The sequence below is a fragment of the Macaca mulatta genome, chromosome 13, assembly GCF_049350105.2.
Source record: "Macaca mulatta isolate MMU2019108-1 chromosome 13, T2T-MMU8v2.0, whole genome shotgun sequence".
Classification (NCBI taxonomy): domain Eukaryota; kingdom Metazoa; phylum Chordata; class Mammalia; order Primates; family Cercopithecidae; genus Macaca; species Macaca mulatta.
The window spans coordinates 23,627,031-23,646,129 of record NC_133418.1 but is presented as its reverse complement, the minus strand read 5'-3'; the positions used below and the strand labels follow the sequence as shown (position 1 = coordinate 23,646,129).

General features: G+C 35.7%; 1 protein-coding gene across 1 annotated transcript in view; it reads right to left on the bottom strand.

Annotated features, from left to right (window-relative positions):
- Positions 1-19,099, bottom strand: part of ANKRD36C (ankyrin repeat domain 36C) — a 176,876-nt gene that overhangs the window by 32,267 nt on the left and 125,510 nt on the right. Inside the window, exons 68-79 of the mRNA XM_077958762.1 lie at positions 15,151-15,223; positions 11,591-11,619; positions 11,424-11,496; positions 10,617-10,645; positions 10,450-10,522; positions 8,741-8,769; positions 8,574-8,646; positions 7,729-7,757; positions 7,562-7,634; positions 5,871-5,899; positions 5,715-5,787; positions 100-173 (exon numbers count right to left, since the gene is read on the bottom strand). Of these exons, the coding sequence (XP_077814888.1) occupies positions 100-173; positions 5,715-5,787; positions 5,871-5,899; positions 7,562-7,634; positions 7,729-7,757; positions 8,574-8,646; positions 8,741-8,769; positions 10,450-10,522; positions 10,617-10,645; positions 11,424-11,496; positions 11,591-11,619; positions 15,151-15,223 (657 nt within the window). The remainder of the gene's footprint in view (positions 1-99; positions 174-5,714; positions 5,788-5,870; positions 5,900-7,561; positions 7,635-7,728; positions 7,758-8,573; positions 8,647-8,740; positions 8,770-10,449; positions 10,523-10,616; positions 10,646-11,423; positions 11,497-11,590; positions 11,620-15,150; positions 15,224-19,099) is intronic.

Below are 19,099 nucleotides of genomic sequence, written 5' to 3'. Positions count from 1 at the left end.
AAAGGCTAATCCAAAGGTAAATTCATTTCAAATATGCTGTATTACCAAAGCAAGGAAAACAAGATTAAACCAGAAATTTGATTTTAAATTTTTACATACCCGTGGCTGGTTATTTTCATAGTCTTCAAGCCTCTTTTGCTCTCCCTCTGATGCCATTTCTAAGTCTTGTTCTGCTAAAAAAAAAAAAATAGATATTTAGTTAAAACGAGCTACACAGAACAGTTAGATAAAAGCCACAGTCGGCCGGGCGCGGTGGCTCATGCCTGTAATCCCAACACTTTGGGAGGCTGAGGCGGGCGGATCACGAGGTCAGGAGATCGAGACTATCCTGGCTAAAAAGGTGAAACCCCGTCTCTACTAAAAATACGAAAAATTAGCCGGGTGTGCTGGCGGGTGCCTGGAGTCCCAGCTGCTCGGGAGGCTGAGGCAGGAGAATGGCTGAACCCGGGAGGCGGAGCTTGCAGTGAGCCGAGATTTCGCCACCGCACCTCCAGCCTGGTGGGCAGAGCCAGACTCCGTCTAAAAAAAAAAAAAAAAAAAAAAAAAAAAAAAAAAAAAAAACAAAACCATAGTCTTTCTAAAACCAGAAAATAAAAGTGTTTAAACGAAGCTTAATCTTTAGTATAATATTTACTTCTTTAAGAAATGCTTTTAATCCTCCAAAACTTCAGCAAACTACTTGGGGAGGCACGGATGTCACCAGGTTCAAGCCATGCAAACATGGTCAAAGATTCACTCACAAATTTATCCACCCAACATCAATAAACAAAACTATCAGAAATAAAACAAAATGTAAAAATCCAATAGAAACAGAGGAAGTAATAGCACACTGTTCTTTACTTCACAATAGTACCTTATAACAGCACATTGAGTCTGTTGTTCATTATTAATCATTTCCAAAATGACTGCTACTGTTTACACTTTTATCAACGTGCAGTCTCTTCTTTATATCTAAAATATTTTCCTCAACTATTCTGACACATTTCTTTCACAATTTAAGACTTAGCTACGTGAAGTCTTCCTTGACTCTGGCCATCTTTCCTCAGATAAACGGTTTTATTTAATACAGGTTTTAGAAAATATGTAGTTAAGGTTTCAAAAGCGAGATCATGTCTCAATAGAAGAGTGTATCTATTCCAATGTAAACATGTTGACTGATAACGAGAAAAATGATCCTTATAAAGAATAGCACATCATGAGCCTGAGAGAGTAAGTGTCAAAGCTGATGGGAGGATGCTATGGCCTATCTTTAATGCAATACATCAGATTCAATTATACCATTATACTACAAGCATTTATCATGTTCAACTATTTTTCCTATTATTTAGGGAGTACAAAGTTGTGAGGACACTTCCAATAAATATACAATTTATTTCTCATCAGAGAAACTGTTTGAAATTAATTAGCTTAGATAGACAGTTGTAGAATAAAAATTAATAAAACTATTCATTTTTTTTTTTTCATTCATAGGTGGGCTACTGCTATGTCTGCATTGCTTGTATCCTGCAGTTTGGCCCTGTCAAGAAGTTTCTGAATCCACTCATACAAGAAGATATATAAACTACATCAACAATAGTGTATAGGCTGGGTGAGGTGGCTCACACCTGTAATCCCAGCACTTTAGGAGGCTGAAGTGGGTGGATCACAAGGTCAGGAGTTCGAGACCAGCCTAACATGGTGAAACCCCATCTCTACTAAAAATACAAAAATTAGCCGGGCATGGTGTCATGTGCCTGTAATCCCAACTACTCAGGAGGCTGAGGCAGGAGAATCACTTGAACCTGGAAGGTGGAGGTTGCAGTGAGCTGAGATTGTAACATTGTACTCCAGGCTGGGAGACAGAGCAAGACTCCATCTCAAAAAAAAAAAAAAAAAAAAAAAAAAAAAAAAAAAATTCCAAAACAACAAGAAAGTATATAAGCTTTCAATGTGAAAAATAATTGTCAAAAATGAAAAATTTCCACAGACATTAAGAACTTTTTGTACTTCAAAATCAGTGCAATGTTCACTGAATATATTGGTTTTGTTATTCAAAGAATAAATGCTATAACTTTTTGTTTCTCAAATTGGTTTTATTTGATATACCATGCTAATCTCTAAGGCACATTCATGGAACCGTGATCTTATTTTAAAATAGGGTTCTTAGTAAAATCCGTCAAACTTCCTTAGTTCAAATAAATTTCATTTGATTAATTATTATCAACACTTCTATGTAACGCTCACAAATTATTCCCACCACTTCTTTCCTCTTTATTTAGCAGTAGTATCTTATATGTATAATTTCTATTTCCTAAATTTTTGTTCCTTCCCCTCTGGCTAGAAACATACTCAGAAATAATAGCAAAATGACACTGTTATGTTACAAACTGCTATCAGATGGCAAACAGGTATATGGAAAGGTGCTCAACATCACTGGTCATCACAGAAATGCAAATCAAAACCACAATGAGGTATCTTCTCACCTCAGTTAAAAAGGCTTTTATCCAAATGGAAGGCATTAAGAAATGCTGGTGAGGATGTAGAGAAAGGGGAACCCTCGTACACCACTGGTGGCATTGTGAATTAGTACAGTCACTATGGAGAACAGTATAGAGTCCACAAAAAATTAAAAATACAACTACCTACATGATCTAGCAATCCCATTGCTAGGTAACCACTCAAAAGCAAGAAAATCAGTATTATAAAAGAGAAATCTGACCTGACATGTTTATTGCAGCACTTTTCACAATAGCCATAATTTGGAATCAACCTAAATGTACATCAACAGACAAATGGGTTTTAAAAATGTGATATATATACTGCTCAGTCATATGAAAGAATAAGATCCTCTCATTCGCAATGACATGGATGGACCCAGAGGACATTATATCAAGTAAAATAATCCAGTCACAAAGGATATGAATAGACATTTCTCAAAAGAAGACATGCATACAGCTAACAGGCACATGAAAAAATGCTCATCATCACTCGCCATCAGAGAAATGCAAATCAAAACCACAATGAGATACCATTTCACACCAGTTAGAATGGCAATCATTAAAAAGTCAGGAAACAACAGGTGCTGGAGAGGATGTGGAGAAATAGGAACACTTTTACACTGTTGGTGGGATTGTAAACTGGTTCAATCATTGTGGAAAACAGTATGGCGATTCCTCAAGGATCTAGAACTAGAAGTACCATATGACCCGGCCATCCCATTACTGGGTATATACCCAAAGGATTATAAATTATGCTGCTATAAAGACACATGCACACGTATGTTTACTGTGGCACTATTCACAATAGCAAAGACTTGGAATCAACCCAAATGTCCATCAGTGACAGACTGGATTAAGAAAATGTGGCACATATACACCATGGAATACTATGCAGCTATAAAAAAGGATGAGTTTGTGTCCTTTGTAGGGACATGGATGCAGCTGGAAACCATCATTCTCAGCAAACTATCGCAAGAACAGAAAACCAAACACTGCATGTTCTCACTCATAGGTGGGAATTGAACAATGAGATCACTTGGACTCTGGAAGGGGAACATCACACACCAGGGCCTATTATGGGGAGGGGGAGGGCGTAGGGATGGCATTGGGAGTTATACTTGATGTAAATGACAAGTTGATGGATGCTGACGAGTTGATGGGTGCAGCACACCAACATGGCACAAGTATACATATGTAAGAAAACTGCACGTTGTGCACATGTACCCTAGAACTCAAAGTATAATACAAAAAAAAAAGGCTTCACATGTTGTCACTCCTTTGTGGGTGTGAGAAATTTAAAAAATAGAGCTCATGGAGATGAAGAGAAAAATCACCATTACTGCAGTCTAGGAAGGGTGTGGGTGCGGTAGGAAATTAGAATGCTTAATAAGTACAAACTATAGTTAGACACAATGAATAAAATCTAGCATTTTATAAAACAAAAACATGACTACAGTCAGCAATAACTAGTTGTACATTTTAGCGGTACTGAGGAAGTACAAATTAAAAGCATAAAGAAATGGTTAATGCTTGAGGTGATGGATAAACCATTAACCATGATGTCATTATTACATATTGTATGCCTGTATCAAAATATCTCATTTACTCCATAAACATAAACATCTACGATTTACTCATTAAAATTAAAAACAACAAAAAAATAAAGTAACACACATACAAACACACAGTGTACTAATCAGAACATCTGATTGGTTTAATATAATAAGTGTAACAAAATTGACCAGAACCAATAAAAGTTAAAACAAACCAAATATGTTATCAGACAAAACATTTCATTAGATAAAAGCCATAATTTGAACTGACTTTTAAAGCAAAACAAATATTTTAGAGTACCAAAATAGATCTCTTTAAATAGCTAAAAAACATTGAAATTCCAAATTGGAAACTTCAGAGTATCAAAATGTAAAAGTAGAAACATCTGAATAAAATCTTGTATTTTAAGGCCAGGCCCCGGTGGCTCATGCCTGTAATCCCAGCACTATGGGAGGGTGAGGTGGGAGAATCACCTGAGGTCAGGAGTTCAAGACTGGCCTGACCAACATGGAGAAACCCTGTCTCTACTAAAAATACAAAATTAGCCAGGCATGGTGGTGCATGCCTGTAATCCCAGCTACTTGGGAGCCTGAGGCAGGAGAATCACTTGAACCAGGAAGGCGGAGGTTGCAGTGAGCTGAGATTGAGCCATTGCATTCCAGCCTGGGCAATAAGAACAAAGCTCTGCCGTTGCTTTTGGTGTTTTAGACATGAAGTCTTTGCCCATGCCTATGTCCTGAATGGTACTACCTAGGTTTTCCTCTAGGATTTTTATGGTATTAGGTCTAACATTTAAGTCTCTAATCCATCTTGAATTAATTTTCGTATAAGGAGTAAGGAAAGGATCCAGTTTCAGCTTTCTACTTATGGCTAGCCAATTTTCCCAGCACCATTTATTAAATAGGGAATCCTTTCCCCATTTCTTGTTTCTCTCAGGTTTGTCAAAGATCAGATGGCTGTAGATGTGTGGTATTATTTCTGAGGAATTGGTTCTGTTCCATTGGTCTATATCTCTGTTTTGGTACCAGTACCATGCTGTTTTGGTTACTGTAGCCTTGTAGTATAGTTTGAAGTCAGGTAGCGTGATGAGTTTGTGTCCTTTGTAGGGACATGGATGCAGCTGGAAACCATCATTCTTAGCAAACTATCACAAGAACAGAAAACCAAACACCGCATGTTCTCACTCATAGGTGGGAACTGAACAATGAGATCACTTGGACTCAGGAAGGGGAACATCACACACCGGGGCCTATCATGGGGAGGGGGGAGGGGGGAGGGATTGCATTGGGAGTTATACCTGATGTAAATGATGAGTTGATGGGTGCAGCACACCAACATGGCACAAGTATACATATGTAACAAACCTGCACGTTATGCACATGTACCCTACAACTTAAAGTATAATAATAATAAATAAATTTAAAAAAAAAAAAAAGAACAAAGCTCTGTCTAACAACAACAACAACAACAACAAAAAACCTTATATTTTTAAAAAATGTATTTTCCTTATGTATGCAAATCTCATTTTTGAAAACCTAAATAAAAATGATAACGGCTGCATTATTTAGATGAAATCCTGAAATAATATAAAAAAGTGAAATAATTGAGAATAGAAAGACTATGAGCATTACAAATAGATTAATGTACATCTTTCCACAGTTAAATCTGCATTACAAAGTTTACCTGGTGTGGATGTTTGTACACCCTTCATTTTGGTGGCTGTATTCAGAACAGAATCTTTATTTTCAATTGTAGCCTGAATGGTTTTAAAACAAAATGATTAGCACATGATGTATATTGTATAGGATATACAGTTAATACAAATGTAAGAGCAATTACCTTCAAGGTGGGCAGATTCTCAGGATACTCTAACAAGCAAAAAAAGTATATAATCAATCATATGTAAATGTGGTAAGGCCAACCATACATTCATGGAGTGTTAGCATCAAACTCAATACTCTTGCCTGTATTAGTGTAGGGTTTCATGTTTTTCTAGTTTGTTTCTTTGAGATAGTAACATGACAGAAATGCACTAAAGAAATTAGGAATATAGGCTTCAAAAAACATACCGTTACAAGTTAAAAATGAAATTATGCACCACATCTATTACTAAAAAATAAGGATTAATGTGGATATGCTGACTAACAAGGAGAAATGTGATCTAAAATCAGAGGAGCAACTCGTAACCCTAGAAATATATGTAAAAGTTGGTGCTAACTGTGACTGCATGACTTTCATGCAAGACATCAGAAGGATTTATACAATTATAACAAAAATATTCATCATGTTCTTTAACTTGCCCAATAATTGAGAAGGCCCACAATTACAATGACACTTAACTTGAATGTACACTTCACACCTCTTCAGTGGAAGTGTCATGAATTCATCAGTTTGGATATATGTTTGATGAACCTTAGTAGATAATATTCATTATTTATCACACCCATGTGGTGTAATAATCTGCCTATATTTCTTTTATCCTCTAGTTTAGCCTTCAGAAAATTTCTTCATCCACTAATGGCAAGAAGGTATAATATATAAAACCCATCAAAAACTATAATAAATTATACATACTTATACAAAATGAAATTGCTCCAGGCATTAGATATTAATGAACTTATACATTTTGAAATCAGGCCAATATACAGTGCAAATAACCATTTTAGGATTCAATTAATGCAGTCAACATTATTTTTGTCTCTAAAATTAGTCTGCTCTGGAATATCACTTTATTATAAAGAATTTTCACTAAATAGTTATTTTAACAAAAAAAAACCCAGCACTTTGGAAAAGAGCTAATGTATTCATATTAAATTTTAACTCATTCGAATGACTAATAAAAATATATCTCTGATATCTGATAAACAGGAATAATGAGACACTGAGGTTTATCCCAATTCTAGCACTCCTTCCTGATTCCAGTAGACATTGGAGCAGCCAGAAGTCAGATCTTCTCGTATGTAAATATTCCAAATGTATTTGAAGTGAGCTCGCTCAGGTTTCCTCAGCAGAAACCCCAAAATTACCTAACTAACTTCTTCCTTTCCCTCTTTCTTGCCTTGCAATCCCTCTTTCTTGATGAAAATAATTACTACATCAGTGGTCACTTTGCTTCTCATTCTCCAGTGTTTATGGGTTATTATGACAACTTCTTCCCTCTGGTTGTAGCAGAACCATCTGACATCTATAACTTCTATTACTTCTTCTCTTTCTCCTTCTCCTCTCCTTAGAAACATGCTCTGAAATAACAGCAAAATTATGCTATACCCTGATCCTCTTATGTTTTGGACTGTTTTCCAACGGTTCTTCTACATGATTTCAATGTAGGGAAGTCTATAACCTTGTTACTAAGATCATGGCCGAGGAACAGCAGCATCAAAATCACCTGAGAACTTACTAGAAATGCACAATCTCAGGCCTGCTGAATCAGAAAGTGCATTTTCAATGATCCCCCCGCTGATTTATTCAGGGGTGGGACGTTCTCTTCTATCTTGAGTGCACGTGACATTAAATGTGTATTGCCAAATTACCTGTTCCAGATTTCCGACCAGCCATTATTCTTGTGGCAGTATTCAAAACAGGAACTTTCTTTTTAAATATAACCTGAATGGAATAAGAAGCAAAATAGTCAATACATAATATACGTTTCATAGACTATACAATTAGTAATTCAAAATATAAATGAAAGAGTAACTACCTTCCAGGCCGACTGTTTCTGAGGAGACGCTGAAAAGCAAAAGAAATATATAATCCATCATATGTAAATATGATAAAGTTATCCGTACATTCATGCAGTGTTAGCATCAAGCTGTATCCTCCTGCCTGTACTAGCATAGGATTTGATGTTTTATAGTTTGTGTCTTTGGGACAGGAACATGAGGAAATACACTGAAGAAAATGGAAATACAGGCCTCCAGAAAATATACAGTCACAAATTACAAAGAGACATTAATGGGTCATGTGTGTATTACTGAAATAAAAAGTGTTGACATCAATGTGGATATCCCGAATGATGAAAAGAAATGTGATCTAAAATCAGAGGAGCAACTCATACCCCCATGAATCAATGTCAAAGAAGGTAGTAAATACTATTGCATGTTTCTCATGCAAGACATCAGAAGGATTTATACCATTATACTACTAATATTCATCATGATCTTTAACTTGCCTGATAATTGAGCAGGTACACGATGACAATGACACTTCTGTAGAACGTACACTTCACAAGTCCTCAGTGGAAGTGTCCCAGCTTCATCAGCTTGGATATAGGTTTGGAAAATCCTAGTATATAATATTCTTTATTTCTCAAACCCATGTCATGTAATAATGTGCCTACATTTGTTGTTTCCTCTAGTTTAGGCTGGGAAGATCATGTCCAAGACCAGCAGCATCAGCATCACCCGAGAACTTACTACAAATGAAGAATCTCAGGCCTGCTGAATCAGAATGTGCAGCATCAACGAGTCCCTCGCTGATTTATTTGGGGAAGAGAAGTTCTTTTCTGTCTTGACTGAACACATTAAATGTGTTTTGCAAAATTACCTGTCCCAGATTGTTGTCCATCCTTTATTTCTGTGGCTGTATTCGAAACAGAATCTTCCTTGTCACTTGTCGCCTGAATGGAATTTGAAACAAAATAATCAATAAATAAAGTATGTTTCATAGACTATACATTTACTAGTTCAAAATATAAATAAGATTTTAATCACCTTCAAGGCTTTTTTTTTCTGAGAAGACACTGAAAAGCAAAAGAGATACATAATCACTCATATGTACATATGATAAAGTTATCCATACCTAATGCAGTGTTAGCATCAAGCCGTATCTTCCTGCCTGCATTAGTGTAGGCTTTGATGTTTTCTCCTTTGTGTCTGGGGATTGGAACCTGACAGAAATACACTTCAAAAAAGGAATACAGGCTTCACGAAATATACCCTTACAATTTCAAACATGGTATGATTAGTCGTATGTCTAAAATTAAAATAAAACCGTGTCAATATCAATACAGATATGCCGAGTGATGAGCACAAATGTGATCTAAAATCAGTGGAGCAACTCATAGACCTGAGAATCAATGTCAAAGCAGGTAGTACATGATCCCGCATGTCTTTCATGCAAGAAACCAGAAGGATTTACATAATTATACTACAAACATTCATCATGCTCTTTAACTTGCCCAATAACTGAGATGATACACAATTACAATGACACTTCAGTTCAATGTACACTTCACGTCTCTTCAGTGGAAGTGTCCTACATTGATCAGCTTGGATATATGTTTGCTAAAATCTAGTACGTAATATTCATTATTTCTCACACTCGTGAGGTGTAATAATTTGACTAAATTTCTTGTATTCGCTAGTTGAGACTTCCAAAAGTTTCTTCATCCACTCATGGCAACAAAGGATAATATATTAGCCTCAATAAAAATATCATCAATTATCAATCTTGACATACTTCTACAAAGTAAAACTGTGACAAGCATTAGATATTAGTAAATTTTACATTAGGAATCACTCTAATATTCATTGAAAATGACCATTTTAGGAGTTAATTAGATTTCAACATAATTTTTGCTTCTAAAATAGTCTTCTTGAGAGTATCATGGTATTCTGTAAAGAGGTTTCATTAAATAGCTATTTTATCCAAGAGTTAGCTCCTTGAACAAGGAAGGCAATGTATTCATATTCAAGTTTATCTCATTTTTTATAACTAAAATCAACAAAACGTGTATCTCTGATGCCGAATAGTAACAAAGAAGAGTAAGGAGTCACTGTGATTTATCCCAATTCTAGCATTGTTTCCCGCTCCAGTAGTTCCTGCAGCAGTGAAAATCAAATCTTCTTTAATATAAATACTGAAAATGCATCTGTAGTGAGTTCACACAGGTTTCCTCAGCAGAAAATCCAAAATTACATAAATAACTTCTTATTTTCCCTCCTTCCACCCTCACAATCCCTCTTCCTTGAGGAAAATAATTGCTACATCAGTGGTCTGGTTAGTTCTCATTCTACAGTGTTTATGGGGTATAAGGATCACTTTTCCCTCTGTTTATAGCAATACGATCTGATGCCTATAATATCTGTTACTTCATCTCTTTCACCTTCCCCTCTTGATGGAAACATGCAGTAGAATTAAAGCAAAATTATTCTGTCCCCTGAACCCCTTATGTGTTGAACTGCTCTCCAATGGTTCTTCTTCCCAATTTCAATGTAGGGCAGTCTATAATCTTACTACTCAGATCATGGCCAAGGACCAGCAGCATCAGGGTCACCTGAGTACTTATTGAAATGAAGACTCTCCAGTGTGCTGAATCAGAACGTGCAGCTTTGATGAACTCCCCACTGATTTATTTGGGGAAGTGAATTTCTCTTCTCTCTTGATTGAATATCACATTAAATGTGTATTGTAAAATTACCTGTCCCAGATATTTGTCCATCCTTTATTTCTGTCGTTATATTTGAAACAGAATCTTTCTTGTCACTTGTAGCCTGAATGGGATTTAAAACAAAATAATCAATACATAGAGTATATTTCATAGACTATACAGTTAATAGTTCAAAATGCAAACGAGATTTTAATCACCTTCCAGGCCGGTTGTTTCTGAGAAGACACTGAAAAGCAAAAGGGATATATAATCAGTCATATGTACATATGATAAAGTTATTCAAACATTCATGCAGTGTTAGCATCAAGCTGCATCTTCCTGCCCGTCTTAGTGAAGCCTTTGTTGTTTTATATTTTGTATCTTGGGACAGGAACATGACAGAAATACACTGAAGAAAACAAGAATACAGGTTTCACGAAATATACACTAATCATTTCAAACATATTACGATCTGTCATATGACTAAAACTAAAATAAAACAGTGTCAATTTCAATAAGGATATGTCAAGTGATGAGGACAAATGTGGTCTAAAATCAGAGAAGCAACTCAATCACCTGGGAACCAATGTCAAAGGAGGTGGTACATGCACCCGCATGTCTTTCATGCAAGATACCTGAATGATGTAGACCATTGTACTGCAAACATTCATCATGCTCTTACTGTAAAATCTATACTTCATCTCTTTCTCCTTCCACCCTTAGTGAAAACATGCTGTAGAATTAAAACAAAATTATGCTGTCCCCTGAGCCCCTTATATCTTGACCTGCTCTCCATATTTCTTCTTCCCAATTTCAACATGGGGAAATATATAATCTTACTGCAAAGATCATGTCCAAGACCAGCAGCATCAGTGTCACCCGAGACCTTATTACATATGAGGAATCTCAGGCCTGCTGAATCAGAATGTGCAGCATCGATGAGTCCCCCACTGATTTATTCGGGGGAAGAGAAGTTATTTTCTATCTGGACTGAACATGACATTAAATGTGTTTTGCAAAATTACCTGTCGCAGATTCTTGTCCATCCTTTATTTCTGTGGCTATATTCGAAATAGAATCTTTCTTGTCACTTGCAGCCTGAATGGAATTTGAAACAAAATAATCAATTAAAAAAGTATATTTCATAAACTATACAGTTAATAGTTTAAAGTATAAAAGACAGTTTAATTACCTTCAAGGGTGGTTGTTTCTGGGAAGACACTGAAAAGCAAAAGGGATACATAATCACTCACATGTACAGATGATAATATTATTCATACACTCATGAAGTGTTAGCATCAAGCTGTATCCTCCTGCCTGTATTAGTGTAGGCTTTGATGTTTTCTACTTTGTGTATGGAGACTGGAACACGACAGAAGTAGATTGAAAAAAAAGGAATACAAACTTCACGAAATATACCCTTACAACTGCAAACTTGGTATGATTTGTTCTATGTCTAAAACTAAAATAAAACAATGTTAATATCAATGTGGATATGCCGAGTGATGAGGACAAATGTGATCTAAAATCAGAGCAGCAATTCATACACCTGAGAATCAATGTCAAAGCAGGTGGTACATGATCCCACATGTTTTTCATGCAATACATCAGAAGGATTTACACTATTATACTACAAACATTCATCACGTTCTTCAACTTGCCTGATAACTGAGAACTTACACAATTACAATGACATTTCAGTTGAACATACACTTCACATCTCTTAAGTGGAAGTGTCCTAAGTTGATCAGCATGGATATATGTTTCCTGAATTCGAGTAAATAATATTCATTATTTCTTAAACCCATGTGATGCAATAATTTGCCTAAGTTTCTTGTATTCTCTAGTTTAGCCTTTCGAACATTTCTTCATCCACTCATGGCAACAAAGTATAATACATAAACCTCAATTAAAAGCATCCTCAATTATATTAATTTTGACATACTTCTACTAAATAAAACTGCTACAAGCACTGGATATTAATAAGTTTTTCCATTCCGAAATCACACCAATATTCATTGAAAATGACCAAGTAGTCAGTTTATCAATTCCACATTACTTTTGTTTCTAAAACAGTCTTGTTAGGAGTATCATGCTATTCTCTAAAGAATATTCATTAAATAGCGATTTTATCCAAGACTTTGCTCTTTGATCAAAGAAGCAAATGTATTCACGTTCAACTTTATCCAATTTTTACAACTAAAATCAAGAAAACATGTAAGTCTCATGCCTAATAGTAACAAAGAGCAGTAATTAGTCAATGTGGTTTGCACCAATTCTAGCATTCTTTCCTGCATCCTGTAGTTCCTGGTGTTTCCAAAATCAAATTTTCTTTATGCAAATATGCCAAATGCCTCTGAAGTGAGTTCATTCAGGTTTCCTCAGCAGAAAACCCAAAATTACATAAATAACTCCTTCTTTTCCCTCCTTCCTGCTTCACAATCCCTCTTCCTTGAGAAAACTAATTGCTATATCAGTGGACTCATTAGTTCTTGTTCTACACTGTGTACGAGTTATTACGATTACTTTACTGTCTGTTTTCAGCAGTAGGATGTGAATGTAAAATCTATACTTCATCTCTTTCTCCTTCTACCTTTGGTAAAAACATGCTGTAGAATTAAGGCAAAATTATTCTGTCCCCTAAGCCCCTTATGTCTTGACCTGCTCTTCAAGGTATCTTCTTCCCAATTTCAATGTGGGTAAGTCTATAATCTTATTATGAAGATCATGTCTAAGACCAGTAGCATCAGCATCACCCAAGAACTTATTACAACTGAGGAATCTCAGGCCTGCTGATTCAGAATGTACATCTTCAATGAGTCCCCCGCTATGTATTCAGGGAAGAGAAGTTCTTCTACATTTGGACTGAACATGACACTAAATGTGTTCTGTAAAATTACCTGTACCAGATTTTTGTCCATCCATTATTTCTGTGGCTATATTCGAAACAGAATCTTTCTTGTCACTTGTAGCCTGAATGGAATTTGAATCAAAATAATCAATAAATAATGTATATTTCATAGACTCTACAGTTACTAGTTCAAAATATAAATGAAAATTTAATTACCTTCAAGGCTGGTGGTTTCTGAGAAGGCACTGAAAAGCAAAAGGGACACATAATCACTCACACGTAAATATAATAAAGTTATCCACACACGCATACAGTGTTAGCACCAAGCTGTATCCTCCTGTCTGTATTAGTGTAGGCTTTGATGTTTTCTACTTTGTGTCTGGGGACTGGAACATAAAAGAAATACACTGACAAAAGGGAACACAGGCTTCATGAAATATACCCTTACAATTGCAAACACGGTATGATTTGTCATATGTCTAAAACTAAAATAAAACCATCTCAATATCAATGTGGATATGCCGAGTGATGAGGACAAATGTGACCTAAATCAGTGAAGCAACTCATACACCTGAAAATCAATGTCAAAGCAGGGGGTACACGATCCCGCATGTCTTTCATGCAGGAAATCAGAAGGATTTATAAAACTATACTACAAACATTCATCACGCTCTTTAACTCATCTGATAACTAGGAAGGTACACAATTACAATGACACTTCACATCTCTTCAGTGGAAGTGTCCTAAATTGATCAGCTTGGATATATGTTTGTTGAAACCTAGTAGATAATTTTATTATTTCTCACTCCCGTGTGGTGAAATACTTTGGCTAACTTTCTTGTATCTGCTAGTTTAGCCTTCTGAAATTCTCTTCAAACATTCACGGTAACAAAAAATAATATATTAGCCTCAATAAAAAGATCATGAATTACCAATTTTGACATACTTCTACAAAGTTACACTGTTACCAGCATTAGATATTAATAAAATTTACATTCAGAAATCACTCCAATATTCATTGTAAATGACCATTTTAGGAGTTAATTCGAATTCAACATAATTTTTATTACTAAAATAGTCTTGTGGGGAATATCACACTATTCTCTAAAGGAGTTTCACTGAGTAGCTATTTTATCCAAGAGTTAGCTCCTAGAACAACGAAAGCAATGTATTCATATTCAAGTTTATCTCACTTTTATAAGTAAAATCAACAAAACATGTATCTCTGATGCTTGAGAGTAACAAAGAGGAATAACGAGTCACTGTGGTTTATCCCAATTCTAGCACTGTTTCCTGCGTCCAGTAGTTCCTGGAGCTGCCAAAATCAAATATTCTTTTATGCAAATATTCCAAATGTATCTGAAGTGAGTTCACTCAGGTTTCCTGGGCGGAAACCTCAAACTTTCATAAATAACCTCATCTTTTCCCTACTTCCTGCCTCACAATTCCTCTTGCTTGAGCAAAATAATTGCTACATCATTGGTCTTGTTAGTTCTCATTCTACAGTGTTTTTGGGGTATTCGGATCACTTTGCCTCTGTTCATAGCAATACGATCTGATGTCTATAATATCTATTACTTCATCTCTTTCTCCTTCCCCTCTTGATGGAAACATGCTGTAGAATTAAAGGAAAATGATGCTGTTTCCTGAGCCTGTTATGTGTTAAACCGCTTTCCAATGGTTCTTCTTCCCAATTTCAAAGTAGGGAAGTCTATAATCTTAGTACTCAGATCACGGCCAAAGACCAGCAGCATTAAGCTCACCCGAGAACTTAGGAAGAATCTCAAGCGTGCTGAAACAGAACGTGAACCTTCGACGAACCCCACGCTCAATTATTTGAGGAAGAGAAGTTCTCTTCTATCTTAATTGAACCTGACATTATATGCGAATTGTAAAATTACCTGTCCCAGATATTTGTGCATCCTTTATTTCTGTGGCTATATTCGAAACAGAATCTTCCTTGTCACTTGTAGCCTGAATGGAATTTGAAACAAAATAATCAATGCATAAAGCATAGTTCGTAGACTATACAGTTATTAGTTCAAAATATAAATGAGAGTTTAATTACCTTCAAGGCTGGTTGTTTCTGAGAAGACACTAAAAAGCAAAAGGGACACACAATCACTCATATGTACATAAGATAATGTTATTCATACATTCATGAGGTGTTAGCATCAAGCTGTATCCTCCTGCCTGTATTAGTGTAGGATTTGATGTTTTCTACTTTAGAAATACACTGAAGAAAAGGAATACAGGCTTCACGAAATATACCCTTACTATTTCAAACATGGTATGATTAGTCATACGTCTAAAACTAAAATAAAACCGGGTCTATATCATTATGGATATGCTGAGTGATTAATATAATGTAAAATCAGAGCAGCAATTCATACACCTGAGAATCAATGTTAAAGCAGGTGGTACATGCTGCATGTCTTTCAGGCAAGAAAGCAGAAGGATTTATACCATTATACTACAAACATTCATCATGCTCTTTAACTTGCCTGATAACTGAGAACTTACACAATTACAATGACACTTTAGTTGAATGAACATCTCACGCCTTTTAAGTTAGAAGTGTCCTAAATTGAACAGCTTGGATATATGTTTCCGGAATCGGAATAAATAATATTCATTATTTCTCACACCCGTGTGATGTCCTAATTGGCCTAAGTTTCTTGTATTCTCTAGTTTAGCCTTCCAAACATTTCTTCATCCACTCATGGCAACAAAGTATAATATATAAACCTCAATAAAGAGCATAATCAATTATTAATTTTGACATACTTCTACTAAATAAAACTTCTACAAGCATTGGATATTAGTAAGCTTTTCCATTCAGAAATCACGCCAACATTCATTGAAAATGACCATTTTTAGGGTCAGTTGATGAATTCAACAGTATTTTTGTTTCTAAAATAGTCTTGCTAGGAGTATCATGCTTTTCCCTAAAGAATATTCATTAAATTGCGATTTTATCCAAGAGTTACCTCTTTGATCAAAGAAGCCAATGTATTCATATTCAAGCGTATCTCATTTTTAAAACTAAAATCAACGAAACAGGTAAGTCTGATGCCTAATAGTAACAAAGAGGAGTAATTAGTCATTGTGGTTTATCCTAATTCTAGCATTCCTTGCCGCATCCTGTAGTTTCAGAAGCTGCCAAAATCAAATCTTCTTTCTGCAAATATGCTACATGCATCTGAAGTGAGTTCACTTAGGTTTCCTCAGCAGAAATCACAAAATTACATAAATAACTTCTTCTTTTCCCTCTTTCCTGCCTCACAATCCCTCTATCTTGGGAAAATTAATTGCTACATCAGTGGACTCGTTACTTCTCGTTCTAGTGTCCGCGAGTTATTACGATCGAGTTTCCATCTGTCTTTAGCAGTACAGTGTGATGTCTGTAAAATCTATACTTCATCTCTTTCTCCTCCCACCCTTGGTGAAAACATGCTATAGAATTAAAGCAAAATTATGCAGTCCCCTGAGCCCCATATATCGTGATCTGCTCTCCAATGTTTCTTCTTCCCAATTTCAGTGTGTGGAAGTCTTTAATCTTACTGGGAAGATCATGTCCAAGACCAGCAGCATCAGCGTCACCCGAGAACTTATTACATATGAGGAATCTCGGGCCTGCTGAATCAGAATGTGCAGCATTGAAGAGCCCCACGCTGATTTATTCAAGGAAGAGAAGTTATTTTCTATCTGGACTGAACATGACAGTAAATGTGTTTTGCAGAATTACCTGTCCCAGATTCTTGTGCATCCTTTATTTCTGTGGCTGTATTCGAAACAGAAACTTTCTTGTCACTTGTAACCTGAATGGAATTTGAATCAAATTAATCACCAAAAAAGTAGGTTTCATAGACTCTGTAGTCACTAGTTCAAAATATAAATGAAAATTTAATTACTTTCAACGCTGGTAGTTTCTGAGAAGACACTGAAAAGCAAAAGGGATACATAATTACTCATACGTAAATATAATAAAGTTATGTATACACGTGTACAGTGTTAACATCAAGCTATATCCTCCTGCCTGCAATAGTGTAGGCTTTGATGTTTTCTACTTTGTGTCTGGGGACTGGAACATAAAAGAAATAAACTGACAAAAGGGAATATAGACTTCATGAAATATACCCTTACAATTGCAAACACGGTATGATTTGTCATATATCTAAAACTAAAATAAAACCGTGTCATTATCAATGTGGATATGCCCAGTGATGAGGACAAATGTGACCTAAATCAGTGGAGCAACTCATACACCTGAGAATCAATGTCAAAGCAGGTGGTACACGATCCCGCATGTCTTTCATGCAGGAAATCAGAAGGATTTACATAATTATACTACAAACATTCATCACGCTCTTTAACTCATCCGATAACTGGGAAGGCACACAATTACAATGACACTTCACGTCTCTTCAGTGGAAGTGTCCTAAATTGATCAGCTTGGATATATGTTTGTTGAAACCTAGTAGATAATATTCATTATTTCTCACTCCCGTGTGGTGTAATAATTTGAATAAGTGTCTTGTATCTGCTAGTTTAGCCTTCTGAAAGTTTCTTCAAACATTCACGGTAACAAAAAATAATATATTAGCCTCAATAAAAAGATCATGAATTACCAATTTTGACATACGTCTACAAAGCCACATTGTTACCAGCATTAAATACTAATAGAATTTACACTGAGAAATCACTCCAATATTCATTGAAAATGACCATTTTGGAGTTAATTCGAATTCAACATAATTTTTGTTACTAAAATAGTCTTGTGGGGAATATCACACTATTCTCTAAAGATGTCTCACTGAATAGCTATTTTATCCAAGAGTTAGCTCCTTGAACAACAAAGCCAATGTATTTATATTCCAGTTTATCTCATTTTTATAAGTAAAATCAACAAAACATGCATCTCTGATGCCTAATAGTAACAAAGAGGAATAACGAGTCACTGTGGTTTATCCCAATTCTAGCACTGTTTCCTGCGTCCAGTAGTTCCTGGAGCTGCCAAAATCAAATATTCTTTTATGCAAATATTCCAAATGTATCTGAAGTGAGTTCACTCAGGTTTCCTGGGCGGAAACCTCAAACTTTCATAAATAACCTCATCTTTTCCCTACTTCCTGCCTCACAATTCCTCTTGCTTGAGCAAAATAATTGCTACATCATTGGTCTTGTTAGTTCTCATTCTACAGTGTTTTAGGGGTATTAGGATCACTTTGCCTCTGTTCATAGCAATACGATCTGATGTCTATAATATCTATTACTTCATCTCTTTCTCCTTCCCCTCTTGATGGAAACATGCCATAGAATTAAAAAAAATCATGCTGTCTCCTGAGCCTGTTATGTGTTAAACCGCTTTCCAATGGTTCTTCTTCCCAATTTCAAAATAGGGAAGTCTGTAATCTTAGTACTCAGATCACGGCCAAAGACCAGCAGCATTAAGCTCACCCAAGAACTGATTACAAAAGAAGAATCTCAGGCGTGCTGAAACAGAACGTGAACCTTCGACGAACCCCACGCTCACTTATTTGGGGAAGAGAAGTTCTCTTCTATCTTGATTGAACCTGACATTATATGCGAATTGTAAAATTACCTGTCCCAGATATTTGTGCATCCTTTATTTTTGTGGTTATATTCGAAACAGAATCTTCCTTGCCACTTGTACCCTGAATGGAATTTGAAACAAAATAATCAATGCATAAAGCATAGTTCATAGACTATACAGTTACTAGTTCAAAATATAAATGAGAATTTAATTACCTTCAAGGCTGGTTGTTTCTGAGAAGACACTAAAAAGCAAAAGGGACACACAATCACTCATATGTACATAAGATAATG